A 19,722-nucleotide genomic window follows, 5' to 3' on the forward strand; every position below is an offset into this window, starting at 1 on the left:
GAAATGTCAGGCAGGGCTTTCCAGGACACTTCACTACTTGATGGGGACACTGGGACAGAATATTTAAATTCAGGACTGTCCCGGAAAAATCAGGATGTCTGATCAGCGTACCCCTGTCTATCTACTAATCCTACAGTATTCTGGATTCTTGGTGTTCATAGGAGTTTTAGAAAGCAGGGAAGTGGCCTGTCCCCTACCCTTGTTGCCTAGAGGGAAGGCTGTGAGAAAGGGAACACATTGATAGCAGCCCAAGAATTCAGCCATCCCTCTTCCTAAAGAGCAGTTTGTCTCTGGTACTGAAAACACAGGGGAAGAACTCAATTGTTTATTAGTTAATCTCAGTCCTTTGTGGTATTGTGAGCTGAGCAGCTTGCCTAGAGGACACTTCAGCACTACAAGAGAGTCCAAAAATGCCAGAATTCTTAATCTCCCACCCTGCAGCAAATACAATAATTTTCCCTCCTCATTGCCGGTCGGCCTGGTGACAGTGAGTAGACATTTCAGGGTCTCTGGCCCATCTTCTTCAGAGTTCGATTCAGCTGAAAGAAAAGAAACAGCCTGTTCCAGAGAGGGGAGTTGGGGGGAGGGGGGAACACACCTTTCCAAGCACTCCCACATCCAAATGCGCAAATGCCCTGAGCCAGCAGTAAGTGTTTGTTAACAGTAAGGAGGGGAAATAGTAAAAACCTCCCCATGCTGTAACGGGGGAGAGCCAGGATGAGAAGGTATAAAGGACGGGGCAAGGAATGGGGTGACCTGCTTCTATTACAGTTGACATTCTCTCTGCAATGAGCACTTGGATATGACTGGTCCTGCAGTGGCCCCTGCTGGTAGAATGGGGCAGAAACTGCATGTTCTGGTCCTTGCTATAAAGCTGCTCCAGCAGCAGGCTCCAGGCCTTCAGAAGGGCCCTTCCTGCCCTACAGAGGATGGGGAACATAATGGATTCCCACTGGCATTCCTAATGGAAATCTGTTAGCTGTCTCCTCTGTTGAATTTGAGCCCCCATGAGGTGGCAGAAAAACATAGCAGAACAATGTGGGAGAACACCACAACGGGGAATAAATAGCTTGAAATGGTCTCTTTACCGGTCAGAGCAGATAATTCCTGCTCTCTCTAGTGGCGCCACTAAATGACTTGACTTAATTCCTTCCCCTCCCATTTTGCAGCCAAGACAGTGATCATGCTGGGACACAACAGAGGAGTACGTCCTTCCCTCAAAGGTCACCATCTGGCTGTTTAGAATACAGGCTTTGTTAAGCTCTAAGGGAGGTTCCTGCAGTCTTCCTAATAGCTTTGGTGAGTCACTGAATGGAAACATTTCAGCTGTTGGGTCATCGCACAGAAACCTCCCTTCTCTGCACTGACATCTGCCCCACTCTCCAAAGAGTCCTAAACCTTCCCCTGACTTCCCATCAGGAATTGATCCGAGTCCCCTGCCCTAGCTACCCAGAGCTCACCTCCTCAAACTTGTGGATTTGGCGGATGAAGAAGTCCCCATAGCGCCGAGCGACCTTTGTGTCCGCAATGTGGATCATGTCCTGCCGAGAGAACATGGAGCAGTCAGGAAATGGGCAGAGTTAATGGTGGGGTACACAGCAGCAGTACTGGGGGAAAAGGATCCACCAAGGCTCAAGATCCATGTCAGAGATACCCCTCCACTGCCCTTAGAACTAAGTCACAGCAATCAGGCCTTTCAAAGTAGCCTTTCCCTGCAAGAGCTGGTTCACACTCTGCCTCCCACTTGCAGCAGCTAAGGAGCAGGGCTCCTGTTAATGCTTCTTTAATCCTAGGGAGACAAATGGCAGTTCTACTGGTTGGGGTGGGTAGGCCACACAAGGCAAGAACCAGATCTGGCAGGGAGAAGGCTAACTCAAGGTCCAAGAGGCTAGAAGTGACAATCCTTATTCCTTTCTACCCACTAGGCTCCGTGACAAGATTCAGGCAGGGAAGAGGGAATCTTCTTTAATGAGCCAAATGGTAATGGACCTGGAGGCCCTCACCACATAGTAGTGTAGAAACCATTTTTATGTTTAGCTAGAAGCCATCTTGTATAACAGAAACCATTTCAGTTTTTTGCCTTTGCAGGTAGACTAGAGTGACCTTTCTATCACCCCATGTGCCAGGCCAAGACAGATGTGCTATTGGAATGTGTTAATTGGGCTGGTTTAGATAGCAGAGGTACTCCCTCGTACCTGTCCGCCATCTTGTTGACAAGGCTTTATTTTTCCTAGCTTAATTGATGACTTCTGTAATTGGATTCCCTGACGTCAGGCTGTTTGGTCAAGGATATAAAGATACTAGGATTGATTGTATTAAGCAGCTTCACTGGGCCCGGCTTTGCTGGGACCACGTTTAGCTCACTTTGCTTTTATTGGCCAATAAAACTGTCTGTTTAGCCGCGTAAACTGAGTGAGGCTTTTGCTTCAACAGTAGGAAGGACTTTTTTCTCTTCCTGTGGGCACCTGCTAGCCTTGAGCTTCAGAGAAAAAGCTGCAGTTGGATCCTTTTTTGGTCCAGATTTCCAACACAGCATGTGCTAGCTCTACCCACCCTCAGTTCTTAGCTAACGGCTTATTTTGTAACAGAGCATGGCCAAGCATGACTTCCACTGTTGGTGAAATGAGATAGGCAGGGCAGGCACTGAAAGCTGGCCAATTCCAGACACTGCATTTAAGTTGAAGTCTTGAGCTATTATTGAAACATTTCCTGTCCAGGATCAGCGAGAGGGAGAGGGCTCCCCCACTCTGGAACAGGAATATTGGGGATCTATTTACTCAGGCAAAGAGATCTGATGTGTTTCTAGTGGCATGGGCCAAAGGAAGGCAAAGAGCTTGCCCAGGCACACAGCCACCTCTCCATTAATGACACTGTTGAGCAGCAAACTCTGGCTTCACACAGCACTCTGAACCCAGTCTGAGAATGAGATCATAATTACGAATATGAAATGAGAGAAGTCATGTATCCCATAGACGGATATGAATTTTGATCACAGTTTCACAGGTCTGGGGCAAAGGAAAAAAGACAGAGACCGACCTTGTCAATGTAGAAATCAACCTCAGAGGCTGACTGGAACTCCCCATCCAAGGCTGAGATGCCGCTGGTCCAAACCAGGTTCTTCATCTTATGCTTGAAGACTAGCAGCTGTATGCGAAACTCCTGCTCTGTGAGGTCCAGGAAGCCAGCAAGCTTGGCCACAGGCATGGTGGTGTAGAGCTTCAGGAAGCTGCGGATGGTGGACAGCTGGGCCTGCTGCTGTACCTCATCGGCAAATACTTTCAACTGCTGCAGGAAAGGCTCCTTGTGGTAGTTAGGATGCACATTGTCATAGTTGGGAACCACAGGGGAGAGGAATTTGGGGCAGGCGTAGCTGAAGAGTTCCTCATACACCTGTGGGTCACCCTTCTGCATGCGCAGCATCTTGTCCCCATACTTCTCCCTTAGCTGTAGGTGGATGCTCTCATCTATTCGCATGGGGTACATGGTGAGGGCAATGGCCAGAAGGGCATGCATCTGCTCATTCTGCTTGTTGATCTGAGACAGAGAAGAGTCATTAGATGCCATCCCTCTGTTATTTTACAGCACCCAGAAGAGACATGGGTGCCACATAGTACAGACACATGCCCTTTCCCAAAAGTGTTTATAATCCAAGACACAATGTGGTGAGTAGGGATGTGAATGACTAGTCACTTCTCCCTCTTCTCCCCCCCACCTCTATCAGAAAGAGGCAGCAAGGGGCGGGGGAGGAAGAGGAGAGGGTGCTTTAAAGCGGCAGCGCCACATGAAGCCAAGGCCAGAACAGTAGAATCTGGATACATGAGGAGTGAGAGGGAGAAGTCAAATGATTGATCTATCAGGATGCAGAACCTAGGGTTGTCAACAGTGAAAGAACAGGAGAGTAGGAATTAAGACAAAAGGGAAATGCCTGGGTTCAACAGCGAGATATCCAAGAACTGAGAAAGGCTGAAATGCAGGATTGGATGGAAAGAGACAGGTCAGAAATGGCAATGCAGACTGGTGAACTGTCAGCAAGAAGATGGCACTAAAAATATTTAAGTGGATAAAGTTGCCCAGAGATAGCATGTAGACAGAGAAGAAGGGGTTCTGTAGATTGAATTCTGTGGGTCTGGGAAGGTCAATGATTCAACCATGGAGACGCAGAAAGAACATTACCACACAAGCCAAGGGAAGACAGAAGGTTAAGGGCAAAGTGATCAACACTAGCAGCAGCAGCAGCGAGGGCAAGGATGATAAGAGAAGAATAGTGCATTGGCCTCCCTTCCTAACTTACCATCTCATACTTGTAGGTAGTCCTCTGGAACATGCTCTTTGTCCTCTGGATGTAAAGGAGAATGTTGGCGAAGACCCGGATGGCATCCTGGTAACGCCGCATCATAAGGTATGCAAAGCCCACATAGTAATAGGTAGTGACCTGGCACTCTGGCACCCGGGAATACATGCTCTGGGGAGGAAGACACACCCAGACATGTAAAGCTACAACAGACATCTCCCCAACATCCTTTAACCACCTCTTTCCTTCAGGTGACCCATCTACATCAGTCTGCAAACCAGTCCTACCATAGAGGAAGAAGAAGGTTGATCTGCTGCCCTCTGTTTCCCATGTAGGGGAGTGAGAAATCTATCACAGAAGACAGATGGGATGATCTAACAGCTCATTTCCATCTCCCTGGCAATGGAGTATGGTTGCCAGCCCTATATTGATCTCTCCTTGTCTACACTAATGTTCAGAAGTTCTCTCCCTTGCCTGGACAGATTATTTACAGGTTAACAAACATCACTGGATTCAGCTTCGTTTCATCCCATATATGCTAGTTTTACCTGTGTAGCACACTAAACACATCCTACATGAACACCTTCCTACCAGTAATATGCCTCGGGCTCAGTCACTAGAATTCCATACACTGTAAAGTGTGCGCAGTCCCTCGTAGCAAGCTGTTTAAGTAGCCCATTCCACACCCTGCAGTACAAGCACACTGATGGATACCATGCAGTACTCCAGACCAATCCAGTGATCATCCTGATGGTGCAGCTAGGCTGCCTTAGCCACAACTATCACAGGGGGTGCACGAGCCTAAAGTAAACATTAGATATGTGGGGTAGAATGGTTGATACCAGCAGGGAAGCAGCAACCACTCAATATCTGACCAGGATGCCATAGTGTTGAAAACAGATGCTATCCAGCTCAACTAGAAATGCAACATCACTTTGGTTTATAGTGCTGCAATCAACATTCCCCTCAGCATGAAACCACAAACTAGACTTCAGAAAGCAAACACCCAACAACACGTATGCCTGCTAGAACAGCCACAGCAGCCATGAAGGGACACCTTTGTGTGTAGGATTTGCACTAAGTGCTGCATTACACTGATTTTGGCTCCAAATGTCTGTGAAAGCAAACAACCCCACCCAATATTCAGAGCAGGAATGACTAGCTCCGTAGCTGGGCAGCTCGTTGTGATGACTCCTTTAGATAGCATTTGCTGTCCTTTCAAATACAGGCACTCTAAACCCAGAAGGGAGCATTTACAGTCGGTGTCTTAATACCTTCTTGTTGAGTTCAATGTTCTCCAGAACCTTTATGGCCTGGTAGTAATCCCCCAGCAGAGAATGGAGGCGCAGCAGCCCCACAAGACTGAAGTAGCCCAACATCTTATAGAGCGAGTGACGACCATACTCTCCAGCCACACTCTCAGGATCACCTAGAAAGAAAGGAAGTCTCACACTGCCTACAGGAGGAACAGACCCGCTGACATGACGGGGATGGAATGGGGAGAGCTCTCTAAGGGCTGGCTGTCCTGTTCCCACCCTTTCCACCTAAGGCCACACCACTACCCACACCTTGCCAGGGACCCCAGGGAGGCTGTTGACTCCCCTGAGAAGGAATAGGCTCTCCTCACCCCTCATTTATTTTGGCCCCCTGGACAACACAGGAGTAGGCAAGTCAGAAGATGCAGCCTTCAGCATTCTTTCCGTGCTGCTTCCCAATCAACATCAAATAATTATCTCTTCCCATAGTAATACTTGCCAAAACTAAGGGTTTAATTAACCGGTCACTGAAACCAATAGGAAACCAAGGGGCACAAACAAGGATTTATCCTGATTTTTAATATGTTGTAATCTCATCCATGCAGCAAAGAGCAGCACTGCAATGTACATTTGCCTTCTCTGATCTGTACTTGGGACACAGACAGCTCAACATGAGAAGTCCAGACAGCACTTGCTTGTTGCTATTTTTAGCATGAGTTTGGTGCTGATGAGAAGTGCAGGACAGACAGCACTCTCCTCTCAGCACAATCAGCAGCAGTGTAAGCATATACAGACCTGCCACTTATGCTTGGATGAGAAGCAAGTGGTATCTCAGGCCCACTCAATCCTGGGCCTTGAAGCTGAAGCTGCCAAGAATAGGGCCAATTACTGTTGCTTGTGGAAGATTGGGGGGTTTTCTTGTAAGTACCATTGAGACATCTCAGCTCATTTCACAGAATAGCCCCCAGCCACTCTCAGACCAGACCCAGTACTTTCCAGAAGAAAGACTTTGTTACCCATTCCTAAGGTCCCTTTCCTTTTGACCACTGCCCTTGGCTTAGGCAGCATACTTGGGAACCCTGACCACTCACCTCCACTGGTGTAGACCTCTAGCTGTCGGTTGATGTTGGACTTATCCACCAGGGAGTGCAGCACATTGAGGACACTGTGGACATTCCAGATCTTGGGGTTCGACCGAAGGAAATCAATTTCTTCTTCAGACTTCTTAGCAGTTTTGCAGCGGTACTGGCTGAATGACTGGAACTATGGGAAAAGGAAAAGACACCCAAGCAGATGAGGAACTAGCATAGAAATTCTCATCTAAAGCCCAGCTCTATGGTTCTATCATATGAAGTTCAGGAAGCCACAGGTTACAAAGGCAACTTAATCTGAACTATTACTTAGCAGGTCAAGATGACAAGTTACACAAACACAATGCACCTAGGGCAAGAACAATGCAAAGCCCAGATACTGAGCATAAGCGAGAATCTAGAAATCAGCATCACTAAAGACCCAATGAGACATGACTGAAGTGGAAGTGAGAAAGAGGCTTACAGCAAGGAGGTGACAGTCCCTTTCCACATGAACTTGACAAGATAACATGATCAATGCCAGGCATCTTCACACCAAAAAATCAAACAAGGGAATTCAGAGAAACAAAAGTAATTTAAGATCTGGGAGGACAGACTGATGGACTGAAAGAAGGGGGATAATAAGGGATATTTCAGATGGTATCAGAAAATGTTTCCTGACAAGTTTTCACACTGTGGACCAGTTATATTGTTCTGTATGGGTGAACTTGGAGATTTTTCTAACTAGAAGTGGTACAAACACCATCGATAGAAACGTAAAAGTGGGAAACATACAATATATAGGAAAACCCTGCACTGGTTGGCTAGAGTAGCTGAACATGCCAACAAGTTCTTTGTAACTCTAGATGATTTTAGCCAGGCAGCTTCCCATAATCTAGATGGGGGAGAGGTTGGGTCGGGGGCAGGTGCACTTTAGAGAAAGAAGCTAAGATGCAGGAACTTCAAATGGAAATGTGAGCAAAAATGCCAATGTTCCCCAAATAGCCTGTAATAATGTGAAGGAATTGTTATAACTTGAGAAAAGGTTAAGATCTTTCCTTCCTCTGGACCTCAGATCTGAGCACACCTTTGGATATGCCACATATGAGATATCAGCTACAGGAACTATGGGGGATAGAAGAGGGAATGACAGAGAATTGAACAGCCTTAAGCAATGAAGCTATGTAAAGGCCTGGCAATAGGCTACATACCTGGTAGATGAATTCATCAATGATATCCCAAAGCCACTGATTGGGCAGTTCCAGGGGGGCAGGGCCATCAGCATCTGTAGGAGAACACTGGTGATCACCCACAAGCAAGGGAAAGGATGACAGCGAGACAAAGCTGCAGTGAAAATATGGGCATCATGGTAACCTTCCCCTTCAAGGGTGGAGACAGAGCAGAACTCTCCAGTTGAGAAAGGCTCCCAACAAAAAGAGATGATGCAATAGCTCTGGCAGCATCCCCTGCTTCCTTGTCTGAGGAAAATGCAGCTAAGGGATTCATGACTTAAAAGACCAGCTTTTGGTATCTGATTACTAAATATTCTACTACAGCATTGTTTCTCAACTGGCAAGCTCTGGCACTCCATCTAGTCGGTGACAAAACAGAGGGTTGTAAGACACTGAAAACTTAATACAATGTAATGCAAAAAAAAATCTCACTCTCCTATCCCAGATTATTCCCGTTCAAGGTCAAGTACTCTCTAGCAGCCTCTCAAACCCCAAATGGATAAACAGGCATAGCACTGTTATTGATACACTTACTATAGAGTAATAAGTGCAAGAGGCTCTCACAAATGGGTGACTTTCTATCTTTCACCCTCTTTGCTCACAGCCTCAGTGAGGTTTGGTTTAGTTTTAATTTTTTTCCCCTATACAGCAAGAGGAGAAGACACCTCCAATAACTCACCTATCATTTGCAGACCTCAAGGTGGCCAATTGTTTACTTTTGCTCAGAGCAGTTCGGACAGGATTTGGAATTGTTTGTATTTTCAGATGGATAGACGTGAAGTGCTACCAGTTCCACAATTTCTTACCTTAGATAAGACCATGGAATTCCTCTACAATCAATCAACAGAGCTTCTGCTTTTCCCCTCCCCACAAAAATTCACACCGATAAGAGGATCGTAATAACTCACTGAGGATGTAGTTGAAGAGATTGCAGTAGTTGTAATAAGACTCAAATCTCTGCTCCAAAGAGGGGCCACCCTTTAATGAAAAAGGGAGAGAGAGAATAGAGAAGTCAGTACAATCTGCTTAGCTTCACTCACCTGTAAACTGCCCATGGTTCCACAGGTGGCAGGAATGGGTTCAGGGCCACTATCATGCCTTTTGGGCAGTCAAAATTTATAGAAGCTGAGGCGCACTTTCACTGATGGTAGAGCGACCAATATCTTTATACTCAACAAAGACAATTATATGCTCCACAACCACCGCACAGCATACCACTGTCAGAAAGTGGAATCAGCCTGACTTCTCATGTAAGGCCTGCTGAGGGGAGGAGTGAAAGGGGCAGCTGGCCGGGGGATCAGCTATTTAAAAAGTCCCAGGGCTCCCAGCTGCCACAGCCACTGTGGCAGTAACATTGGGAGCCTTGGACTCTTTAAAATTGCCACTGGAGCCCCAAGCGGTGCTCAACAGGCAGGAGGCCAGCCCCCCAGCCTCACCCCTTCCACCTGATGCCCTACCCCTTCCAGGAACAGAGGCCTCACTCCCCACTTACACACACACCTTGCCCAGGGGCCCAGCAAGTCTGCCTGAGGCCTTGACTCATGTGCAATTAGCCCCTCTGAGATGGTCTGCCGTTTTCCCAACTAAAGATCTCACAAATGGAACTTCTCACCTTTTCTCCTAACACACCCTCCTCTATCACCACTAGACTCAAGATATTCAGATTAACTTCAAGAGCTCTCTGTCCTTCTCCCCTCACATGCAAAATCTTGAAAAAAAATCTGTAAATTCTTCCTTTCCACAGTAGGTCAGGGGGTTCATTTTTGACAACTCTGTAAAATGAGCAAGTGTGTCAGGGAAGCACCCCCTTTCCAACACTCTGATCCCTCTCTGTTTCTTTCTGAAGAATGCCACAGGCCGTAGTTTGAGATTCATTCTGCTACTCCAGTAAAAATCTGCTCCCCTGCACAATCTACCTCTAGAGATGTAAAATCCTATTTAAAAAGTTAACCAGTTAAACAGTACATTTAACCAGTTAACTGGGATCCCGCAGGCAGGGGTATAAGAAGCACTGTAGTGGAGACTAGTGGTGGTGTGTTGCAGCAGCCCCGCCTGTGGGATAAAAAACACAACACAAACTACAGGCAGTCCCCGTTTATGTACAAGATAGGGACTATAGGTTTGTTCTTAAGTTGAATTTGTACGTAACTCGGAACTGGCTCCAGATTCAGCCGCTGCTGCTGAAACTGACCAGGGGCTGACTACAGGAAGCTGGAGGCAGAATTGCTCTGCCCCCAGCTTCCTGGAATCAGCCACTGATCAGTTTCAACAGCGGCTGAATCTGGAGCCTGGGACAGAACAGCTGGGGCGCTGCCGGGTAGGTCCCCCCAGGACCAACCCGGCAGCACCCCAGCTGCTCTACCCCAGGCGTCCACAACAAAAGCCTGGTCTGCTGCGGGGAGGAAGGGGAGGGCGCACTAGCTGTGCTCCCCCCCCCCCCCACCCAGCAGACCAGGGAGACCCGGAGTAAAGCCTGCAGACACCCCGAGACCAGGGACACCCCGAGACCAGGGACACCCTGAGCAGACCAGGGACACCTGGAGCAAAGCCGCAGAGGTGGCGGGGTCCCGCGCCTCTGCGGCTTTGCTCCGGAGCAAAGCCTTGGAGGCGCAGGACCCCGCCACCTCTGCGGCTTTGCTCCGGAGCAAAGTCTTGGAGGCGCAGGACCCCGCCACCTCTGCGGCTTTGCTCCGGAGCAAAGCCTTGGAGGCGCAGGACCCCGCCACCTCTGCGGCTTTGCTCGGGGTGTCCCTGGTCTGCTGGGGACCCCCCCAGCAGACCAGGGACACCCGGAGCAGCTTTTCTTGCCCCGGAGGACGTGGTGGCGGGACCACTGCGCGTCTGGGTGGTCCCGCCGCTCGCGAGTTCCGGGGTGAGAAAAGCCCCATTCGTAAGTGCGGATCCAACGTAAGTCGGATCCGCGTAACTCGGGGACTGCTTGTACACTTCTCTTGGAATTACAGCTCTGTCAAGGATAGAATCCAATTGTCTCTTGTTTCCTCAATTCACCCACCACAATAATCACATGTCATTTGTATGAACACAGCACCTAGGAACTACGCCATGCACAAACACAAAACACCTCTCTGAGTGGTATCCTTCCTGTCTTGGGAATCTATTTATTGACTTTGATTTTTATCTGCTTAGGTTTAAGTACCCCTTCTCCAGATACTAAATGATGCTCTGTCTCCCACCTCCCTCCCTTTTTCTTTCTTTCCCTCCTCCCCTTCCCCTTTCCTATTTATTTCAAGTTTTCATATCCCAAACTCATAACTCCAGTCATCTGAAGAAGTGGGCTGTGCCCACGAAAGCTCAAGATATCATCTACATGTTTTGTTAGTCTATAAAGTGCTACCAGACCACCTGTTGTTTTTTTCTGTAACAGACTAACTCGGCTACCCACGGAAGCTACAAAACAAAGAGACTGACCCTGTGCCTGACCAAGGTATATTCCCTAATGTATATCAAACTTCTCAGAGAAGACCTTGTCTTCTTATATGAACAAATTATGATTAATTTTGTGCAAGTAATTGCTAGCAAGAAGTAGAGCTAGATTACAAACCTTGACGGGGATAGTTGATCAAGACTTAAAATATCAGAGCTCAAAAGAGGTGTTACCAGTCATAAACCTGTCCCAGTTTCTCAAGATCCCATCAGGACCACATGACGGCATATCAGAAGCATGAACAGATTCATTCTGCAGGAGTTATTTCAATCACAGACAAGGTAGTCCAGGGAAGAGAGACCACGTTTTACAGAAAACAGCCACAGGAAAGCCAGCATGTAATCAGCTGAACCGCATAGGCAAATACTTACACTGACTTTGGCATAGATGTGTCTGTAGTACAGCTCCTTGTACAGAATCAGGAAGACAGCATCTGGAAGAAATGGCAGAACTGGATATATCTTTGCCCGAGTGGTCAACATAGCAAGACATTTCAGGTACAAAGGTGGACTTCCCCCTACTGCAATAAGGGAAAGTGGAGCAAGGGGGCTGCCTCTGGGGCTTGAGTTGGGAAAACGTTTAAGAACTCATGCTCCCCACCTTTGGGGACACTGGACAGAAGAAAGGAGCAGAGAGCATAGGGAAAGCTGCATGGCCTTGGATTCACTCCCACTGTCAATTATAGACAAGCTGTTGTGGATAAAGCAATGGAAAATTCTTTGAAAGCCACTTTCCCACCATTTTTCTTTGGCTGCTCCAGAAACATATGGCCACAGGAACTGTGTGCAGCTCCCCAAGCCTGTAACTCCTGAAGATTTGTGGATTTGCCTTCACCACAGAATTCAGCTCCAATGCATATATCTCAACCCTGCAAAGCCAGCAGTGCCCAACTAGGGATGTAAAATCCCATGTAATTGGTTAACAGGTTAAATTTATTGTTTAACTGGTTAACTGAGTAAAGGGGTGATTGGTGGGGGTGCTCCAGCCTGGTTGGGCTGGACCAGCCTTCCCCGCTGCCAGCCACTGAGCTAAGCAGCTCCCTCCCCACTCCAGCTGCAGGCAAAGTGTTCTCCAGACAACTGGAGCAGATCCTTTCTGCAACAGGTCCAGCAAGGCTGGAGCACCCCCTGCCCATGGCAGGCGGGGAGTTGCTTCAGCCCCCACCAGTTAACCAGAATCGGTAAGCATCACGACTACACACTAACATCCCTAGATCTCATTCAGTTCTTGGCCTGTCAGCTTTCAAGAGTGCCAAACAGGTCAGTTACAGCTAGTGGGTGGGTGTGTAATAAAGAAACAGGACAGAAATATCAGCTGGGTCTACTTCTACAGAAAAGTAGTTTGTTTTTCTCCAATAAACAAAGTACCTACCGTTTCCAACCTGTGGTGCAATGGCCTCTGCCTCTGGCCAAGGGGTGTTCTTAAAGAACCTTTCAGTCAGTTTGGTCCAGCTGTAAAAAAAACAGAGATTATAAATATAAACCCCTTTTTCCTCCCTGGGTCACTCAGGAGCAAGTCACGCTCACAGGTGTGCCTGGGCACCTAATGATTTTAACATAAAAGGAGATCCTGAGTACCCCAGTGGTGGTGATGTTTTGGGGGATTTCCTATCCACCCCCTTGCTGCAGTCCCTGGCTCAAAGAATATACGATGGCGATGCCTCCACCTGGCTGGCCCTGTACACACTTAATGGTGTGCCTTGGGAGCCTCCAGGAATAAAATTATTCCAACAATAATCTGGATCTAACTCCAGGAAAACAATTATAAATTATAAATAATACACATCTAATTGATTACATTAAAATTAACACGTTTACTTAACAACTTAAAGAAACAGGGTTTAACAGATTAACAGTGAATAAAATTAAGTACACAGAAAATAATAGGAACTTATCTATCTGACATTTGCACTGCCATCATTTATCCCACCCCAGAGTGTGCACTCCTCTGGACTCAGAGTCCCAGATGCTTGCGTGGGCACGTTTGAAAGGTCTACAGCTGGAATGGAGGTTCTATGTAGGTTCTGTGTGTGTTAGTCCAAGCTGAGCATCCAGCTACAAAATCCCTCAGCCACTGGAGCAGGCTCCAACAAATGCCAACAGCTCTGGTACACTGGGCTGGACACTCTGCCTCTCTGGACCCAGAATTAGTCTATAGCTCTGACATCTGTCCCAGGCAGCACTTTCCCAAAGAGCCCATTTACTTACAGCCTCCTTCTGTGTGCACAGCCCTTCGCAGCTAAAGGCAGTCAGAGTTTCTCTCCTCTAGGATAATCAGCAGCCCTTGAAGCAGCCTGCTAGATCCAAGCCCCGCAGGCTCTCAGTCCTAGACTGTAGCTGCAACACAACAGCTCCTGGACTGGATAAGGTTCCTCCACAGCAGCCTGGCTTCCCTCTCCCAAAATGGAGAGCCCCAGACTGCCGAGCCCCTCTCTCAACATGACTGGACAAGCCCTGTTTCCCTAGTTTTCTGAAGGGCTCATGGGAGTTGTAGTCTCTAGGGCTAGATTGCAGCACACAGGATCCTCCCAGAAAAAGTCAGAGGCATCTTTAGTAAAGGGACTACACAAATTAAACTATTAATTTATCAGTGAAAGAGGGATGGGGTTAAAGACTGCCAATCATGAAAACGTGTCTTGTTAGATCAAAACTATTTCCACACACAGATTTCTACATTAATCTAATGCACATGAGAGGGACCAGTTCAACCAATGTAGAAACTGAAGTTCTCTTTTATCCTTAACACACAGAAGCTGTGCAGACTTGTTTGATATATTATCTGTGCCAGTGTGATCAAGCCATGAGCTGGAGGGACCATTTCTAGAAAAAAGTCAGACTCTATGAAAGCAGTGGGCAACCTCAGCCCATCGGGGCTCTGCATGTGGCCCATGAGACATTTTGTTTACTGTTGCTCACACACAGGGTTGCCAGTTTCCACTGGTTTCCATTCATGTAGGTTTTTTTCGTACTGTATTACTACAGTGAAATGCATGTAAAGCAGAAGCACGTTGATTGCACACAACTGACTGTGCACTCCCTCTGCATCCAATTAAAGCACTGCTAAATTTCGATCAGCACAACCTGCAAATTCTAGATATGCAAGTACAATTAGCTAAGTTACCCTAGCCTGGGACACCACCTTGGTTACGGCAATCTTGCAGCCTACTGAGATGAAGGATAGCTTCATGTGGTCCACTCACTAGCCTAGGTTACCCATTGCTACACTTTGATCCTTGGCATGGGCTGATTTTATTAGCAAGGGGGATTAATTAGTGCCAATGGGGGCTCTTCTTTGTGATCTGTACATTATGAACTGAACTGAAATTCATTTGGTATGAATTTTATTACTGACCTGGGCATGAGTCAAACTAGGGATGTAATAGTGTAGTCTATTAACCGATAAGTAAAAGCTTATTGGTTAATGCTATAGACTACATGCATTCCCCTGTCACCCCCGCCAGTACATTTTTTAGCAGGCTGGCCAGCAGCCTGACTCAGTCCTGGCTCATGCCAAGCCCGGAACTACCCCCACTACATCTCTGCATTTAAAGTGCACTAGGAGTCAGGCAGGCAGGCAGCCTGGCTCAGTTTCAGCTCACATGAGATCCAAAAGCTCAGCCCTCCCCTCCTGCACAGGGACTGCTTGCACCCCACGATGCTGTATCTGTATCAGAGGCAGCAGTATGGAGTGACAAGGCAGCCGGTCTGCAAGGGGAGCTGTTTTTTAAACTGGCTCCCATTGTGGACCAGCTCCTGCCTGGCACCCTGCGCTGCTACCTCTGATAGAGGCAGCAGCGCAGTGGGAGATGGCTTCTCAGGAGTGGGGCCAGAGCACACTGTCTGCCGGTCCCACCTCCGGGAACTATAGAATAGGTGAATAACAGATAAGAATTCACGAGGTTAATCGACTATTCAATTAACTGATATTTAACCATCCCTAAGTCAAACCAGTAATCTGGAAGTGAAAAGATTTCTTCCTTCTCAGCCAATATACCACCAGTTTACGTTTTAAATAAAATCCAAATTTGGATCAAAGCAACTGATCCATGCTCCCTTTAATAAAAAAATATAAAAAACATAGGCGCAATTACAACAGCAATTCCCACCCCGTGAGGGATAATTTTATACCTGTTCTCATAGATATCTTGGATCTCATACACCTTCTGGTCAATGACATCACTGGAGACCCGGCTGGCCTGAAGCTCATACACCTTTTGATCAATCAGATCTGAGACAGTTTTATGAAAATACTGGATGAAGTTTTTGATCACTTCAGGGATCACCTGGTAGGTCTGTTGCTCATACTGGCGTTCATAGGCTAGATCCTGTTTGGGGTCTCCTGAGCAAGAAAAGAGAAACATCTGTTTTATGAGCATAACTCTATATCTTTCTTGAATTTAATAAAATATCAGAAAACCTGGAGACATGCCCAGAGACATCATAACCAAGCTGCACCTGGGACCCAAACCAGCAAACCACAAAGCGAGATGAAGGCACCTCTTCAATACCAAGACAGCAGAATACAGCTGAGTGACATTTCAAGAAGTACCTTGCTTTGTCAGGGTCCTTCCCTTGGAATTCCCACCCCTTACAGTAGTAGTTCTCCACCAGGAGTCACAAACTCACCTATAGGGCCCTGCAAACATACTTTATATCCACAGGTATCTGCATCTGTAGATGGGGATGTGCATATCCACCATTCATTTTTGTAGATATGGATACAAATTTTGTATTTAGAGCCCTGCAAATCTGAGGATGTCCACTTTCTATCCAAAGGTATCCTCTAGGGCAGAGTTTCCCAATGCTATTTGGCCACAGAACCCTTTTAAACTCGAAAAATTTTTGCGGAACCCCTAATAACAGTCTAATATATGGAGCTCAAAAAGTAGACCACAAATAAGTAAGGATAATAATAAACAAATGCTAAATTAACATTTAGTTTAATTGCACATATTTAAAAACAAAAATCACGCTTAATGTGTACAAAAAATGTTTTAATCATAAAACGTTATTGTAATGGAACCTTTATTTTCACTCTGTGGAGGAACCCCAGGGTTCCGTAGAACACCATTAGGGAAACACTGCTTTAGAGATGCGAAAGGTTAACCGTTTAACCAGTGGGTCTGGAGCAGCTCCCCACCAGCTTCAGGTAAGGGAGCTGCTCGAGCCCACAGAGGGCTCGCTGTGTACAGGGGCTGCTCCAGCATCTGGAGCAACCTCTGTTCATTGGGAACCAAGCACCCTACAGGAAGGGGCTGCTCCACTGGAGGCTGTTGGGGCTAGGAGCTGGCAGCGAGCACCAGTGCAGGGCTGGAAGTAGGAGCCCACAGGCTGGGGTTTGCTCCAGCCAGGCAGGAACAGTCCCCCTCCCAGACTTCACTTAGCTGCTTAACCATTAGATCAAGCCTGGGCAAAATATGGCCACACTGGATCTGGCCCAGGGAGACAGTGGGGAAGCCCCAGGCAGGCTCCCCTGCTTACCACTGAGAAACGCTGGGTCCCATTTCTGTTTCAAAACTGAAGTGGAGGAGGGAAAGCTTCAGGAGTTGCCCTCAGCCCCAGAACAATCACATTGACCGGTTTCTAGCCACAAACTTGTCAATGGGAGCCGCCTATTGAACAACAGCCCGCCAAGAAAAACTATGACCCCTCTCCTCAGCTCAGTTATTCATACAAGCACATGGCCAGGCACACAGTGGCTGGCCAGAAAAAGTTTTAACATCTGCAAGCCTTAGCTCTGCAGGAAGGCAGACTGGTTTGGCTACTAGCTGGTAAGTCTTCTGGCCAGCGCCTGCCTCTGGCACTCCAGCCCCTTATTCCCCAACCCTCTGCTCCCCCAATCAACAGTCCCAAATCCTTTGCTCTCCTCCTGCACCCATACCCACTCCCAGATCTGGCACCCCAATCTCCTGCCCTAGATCACAATCCCCTTCTAACCTATGTCACATCCCAAACCCATGCACTCCAGTCCCCCCCTTAGGTCAGCCACTTACGGATGTTAAATTTTGATTAATTAACTAATCAAATAGTTAATAGGATTTCCATTGACTATTTGATTAGTCGATAAGGACTAGTGTAGCGACCCACCTTTGAAATGTAGAGGCTCTTGTGCATTTCAAAGATTGAAATGTTACCTGGAGCCCGGGGCCAGCTGGGAGTCCCCTACTGACCCTGGGCTCCATGCAGGCACCTCCACTTTGAAATGTACAAGAGCCCTAGCGGGTAGCGGAAGTACCCACATGGAGCCCAGAGTCAGTGGGGGACTCCCCACTGGTCCCAGGCTCCACGCAGTGTTTCAATCTTTGAAATGTACAAGAGCCCCAGAAGGGACTCTTGCACATTTCAAAGTTGGAACACCACCACTATGCCCCTGCCCTCACCCACGGAGCTGGGGGGAACCGGCTTTTAAGACAGCTCCTCCTCCTCTCCCCCCTTCCCGCCTGCTGCCTCTTTGTGATAGAGGGAGCAAGGGGGGAGGGTGGGGAGAGCGACTAATCGACTAATGTATCAACTATCCGATAAGTTTTTGCTTATCAGATAGTAAATTAGTCGCTTACATCCTTACAACCACCTCCTTCACCCAAATTCCCTCCTGGAGTATCGGCTACTCGCCCTCCCCCTGCTGCCTCTATTAGAGGCACCAAAGCAGGGGGACAGGAATGGGGAGAGCCAGTTTAAGAGCTGATTCTCCCCAGCACTGTCTCTGCAGTGCTATTTGCCCCCCACCCCATTTGCCTCCCACTCCATCAGAGGCAGTGGCAGCGGGAGGGGGGAAATGAAGCTCACTGCAGGCAGAGGCTGCTCCAGCAGCAGCCTTTGTCCACAGGGTTCCAGTGGGGAGTTGGGCTCCTCTGCGGACAGAGACTGCTGCCACCAAGCAGCCCGTTTGCAGTGGCCTGGGTGCATGCAGGGGCTGCTCTGGCAGCAGCCCGTGGCTGCAGCCAGCCCTGTCTGCCATGAAAAGAGGCTGCTCTGCCACCAGCCCATTCTCAGTGGAGAAGGCTGGCCGCTGCGAACAGGGGCTGCTGGACTCAACACGAGCCAGGGCCAAGCAGTCCTGGTGGCTCTTACTACATTTAAAATGCAGAGCTGTGGTGCAGGTGGTTCCCACAGCTGGCACAAGCCAGAACTGCTCAGTCCTGTCTCAGGCCAGCTCTTTTAACTACTCCCTCTGTGGTTCTGCAGAATGGTCCCTATCGACGAATCACGTAATCGATACAAACTGTATCGACTAACGATTAGCCAAACAACTGCCATTTAACACCCTTTGTTGGGAGTGCACAAAACAAATCAGACTCCTGAAAGGGACACAGGTCTCTGGAAAGGTTGAGAGCCAGGCCTCCGACCAACAAACCCCACACAAGAAGGCAGAGAAACAACCGGGGAGGTGGGGTGGAGCGAGACCTTCCCACAAGCTGGATAGGCAGTCACGTGACAGTCCTCTCTTTGGCTAGTTCTAGCTCAGGGACACGCGGGCTGGAAGGGGTCTGGCCGGGGGGGTCTGGGGCAAGGGAGGGAAAACGCGGCGCCCTGGCCCGGCCGCGCCGCAGGACTCACCTGTGTGCATGTCATAGTCACCCGGGTACGTGTAGGGGTCGTAGGAGGCCTGGGGGGAGAAACAGACGCAGAGGGGGGGGCGTCACCCGAGAGCTCAGCTACGCGACGGGCCCTCCCCCCGCCCGGGTCCCTCACTCAGCAGCCGGCGGCGGGTGCTGCCGGTCGGGCCACCACGTCCCGGGGTGGGGGTGGGGTGGGGGAGCCGGGTACCTCGGTGTCGTAATCCTCGGCCGGGTAGGCCATGGCGGGGCTCGGCACGCGGCAGGGGAAAGGCTCAGGCCGGGAAGGCAGCTTCTTCCGGTAGCGAGCCGGAAGCAGCAGCGGCCGCACCAGGCGGAGGGGCGGGGCTTCTGCGGCGGGAGGCGGGCTCAGGGCTTGGCTAAGGCTGCAGGGGGAGCGTTCGGCTGGGCGGGCGAGTGGGGCTGGGGCGACGAAGCATGTTGGGGTGACGGGCGGGTGTAGCCGGGGCGGAAGGACGTATCTGGGGTAACAGTCCAGCTTGGGGTGACAGGCAGGTGTACCTGGGAATCACAGAGCATGTTGGGGAAACGGGGCGGGTGTAGCTGGAGTGACGGGGCATGTTGGGGTGACGGGGCGGGCGGGTATAATTGGGACGACGGGCCAGTTTGGGGTGACGGGCAGGTAGGTGTAGCTGGGGTGACGGGGTGATGAGCGGATGTAGCTGGGGTGTTGGGGCGGGAGGGTGTAGCCGGGAGTGACGGGTCATGTTGGGGTGCGGTCGGAAGGGTATAACTGGGGTAACGGGCTGGGGGGTGTCGCTGGCGGTGACGGGGCATGTTGGGGTGATGGGCGGATGTAACTGGAGTTTGGGGGGGAGGGTGTACCTGGGAGTGACAGGGTGGGCGGGTGTT

At 49.0% G+C, this 19,722-nt stretch overlaps 1 protein-coding gene across 2 annotated transcripts; it reads right to left on the reverse strand.

The window, feature by feature from the left end:
- Positions 1–311: 311 nt before the first annotated feature.
- Positions 312–19,209, reverse strand: EIF3L (eukaryotic translation initiation factor 3 subunit L). 2 transcript variants are annotated; one of them, XM_075937140.1, is made up of 13 exons: positions 19,061–19,209; positions 18,851–18,899; positions 15,422–15,632; positions 12,666–12,745; positions 11,666–11,727; positions 8,758–8,827; positions 7,829–7,902; positions 6,639–6,810; positions 5,566–5,720; positions 4,292–4,462; positions 3,037–3,534; positions 1,461–1,541; positions 312–539 (listed from the first exon to the last, which is right to left on the reverse strand). In XM_075937140.1, the coding sequence occupies exons 1-13, from the start codon at positions 19,091–19,093 to the stop codon at positions 501–503; spliced, it is 1,695 nt and encodes a 564-aa protein (XP_075793255.1). In that variant the 5' UTR covers positions 19,094–19,209; the 3' UTR covers positions 312–500. The 2 variants fall into 2 exon arrangements, with proteins under 2 accessions (XP_075793255.1, XP_075793260.1); XM_075937145.1 differs by lacking the exons at positions 12,666–12,745; positions 18,851–18,899; positions 19,061–19,209.
- Between the last annotated feature and the right edge of the window lie 513 nt (positions 19,210–19,722).

Source organism: Pelodiscus sinensis, chromosome 1 (assembly GCF_049634645.1).
Source record: "Pelodiscus sinensis isolate JC-2024 chromosome 1, ASM4963464v1, whole genome shotgun sequence".
In the NCBI taxonomy this organism is placed as follows: Eukaryota; Metazoa; Chordata; order Testudines; family Trionychidae; genus Pelodiscus; species Pelodiscus sinensis.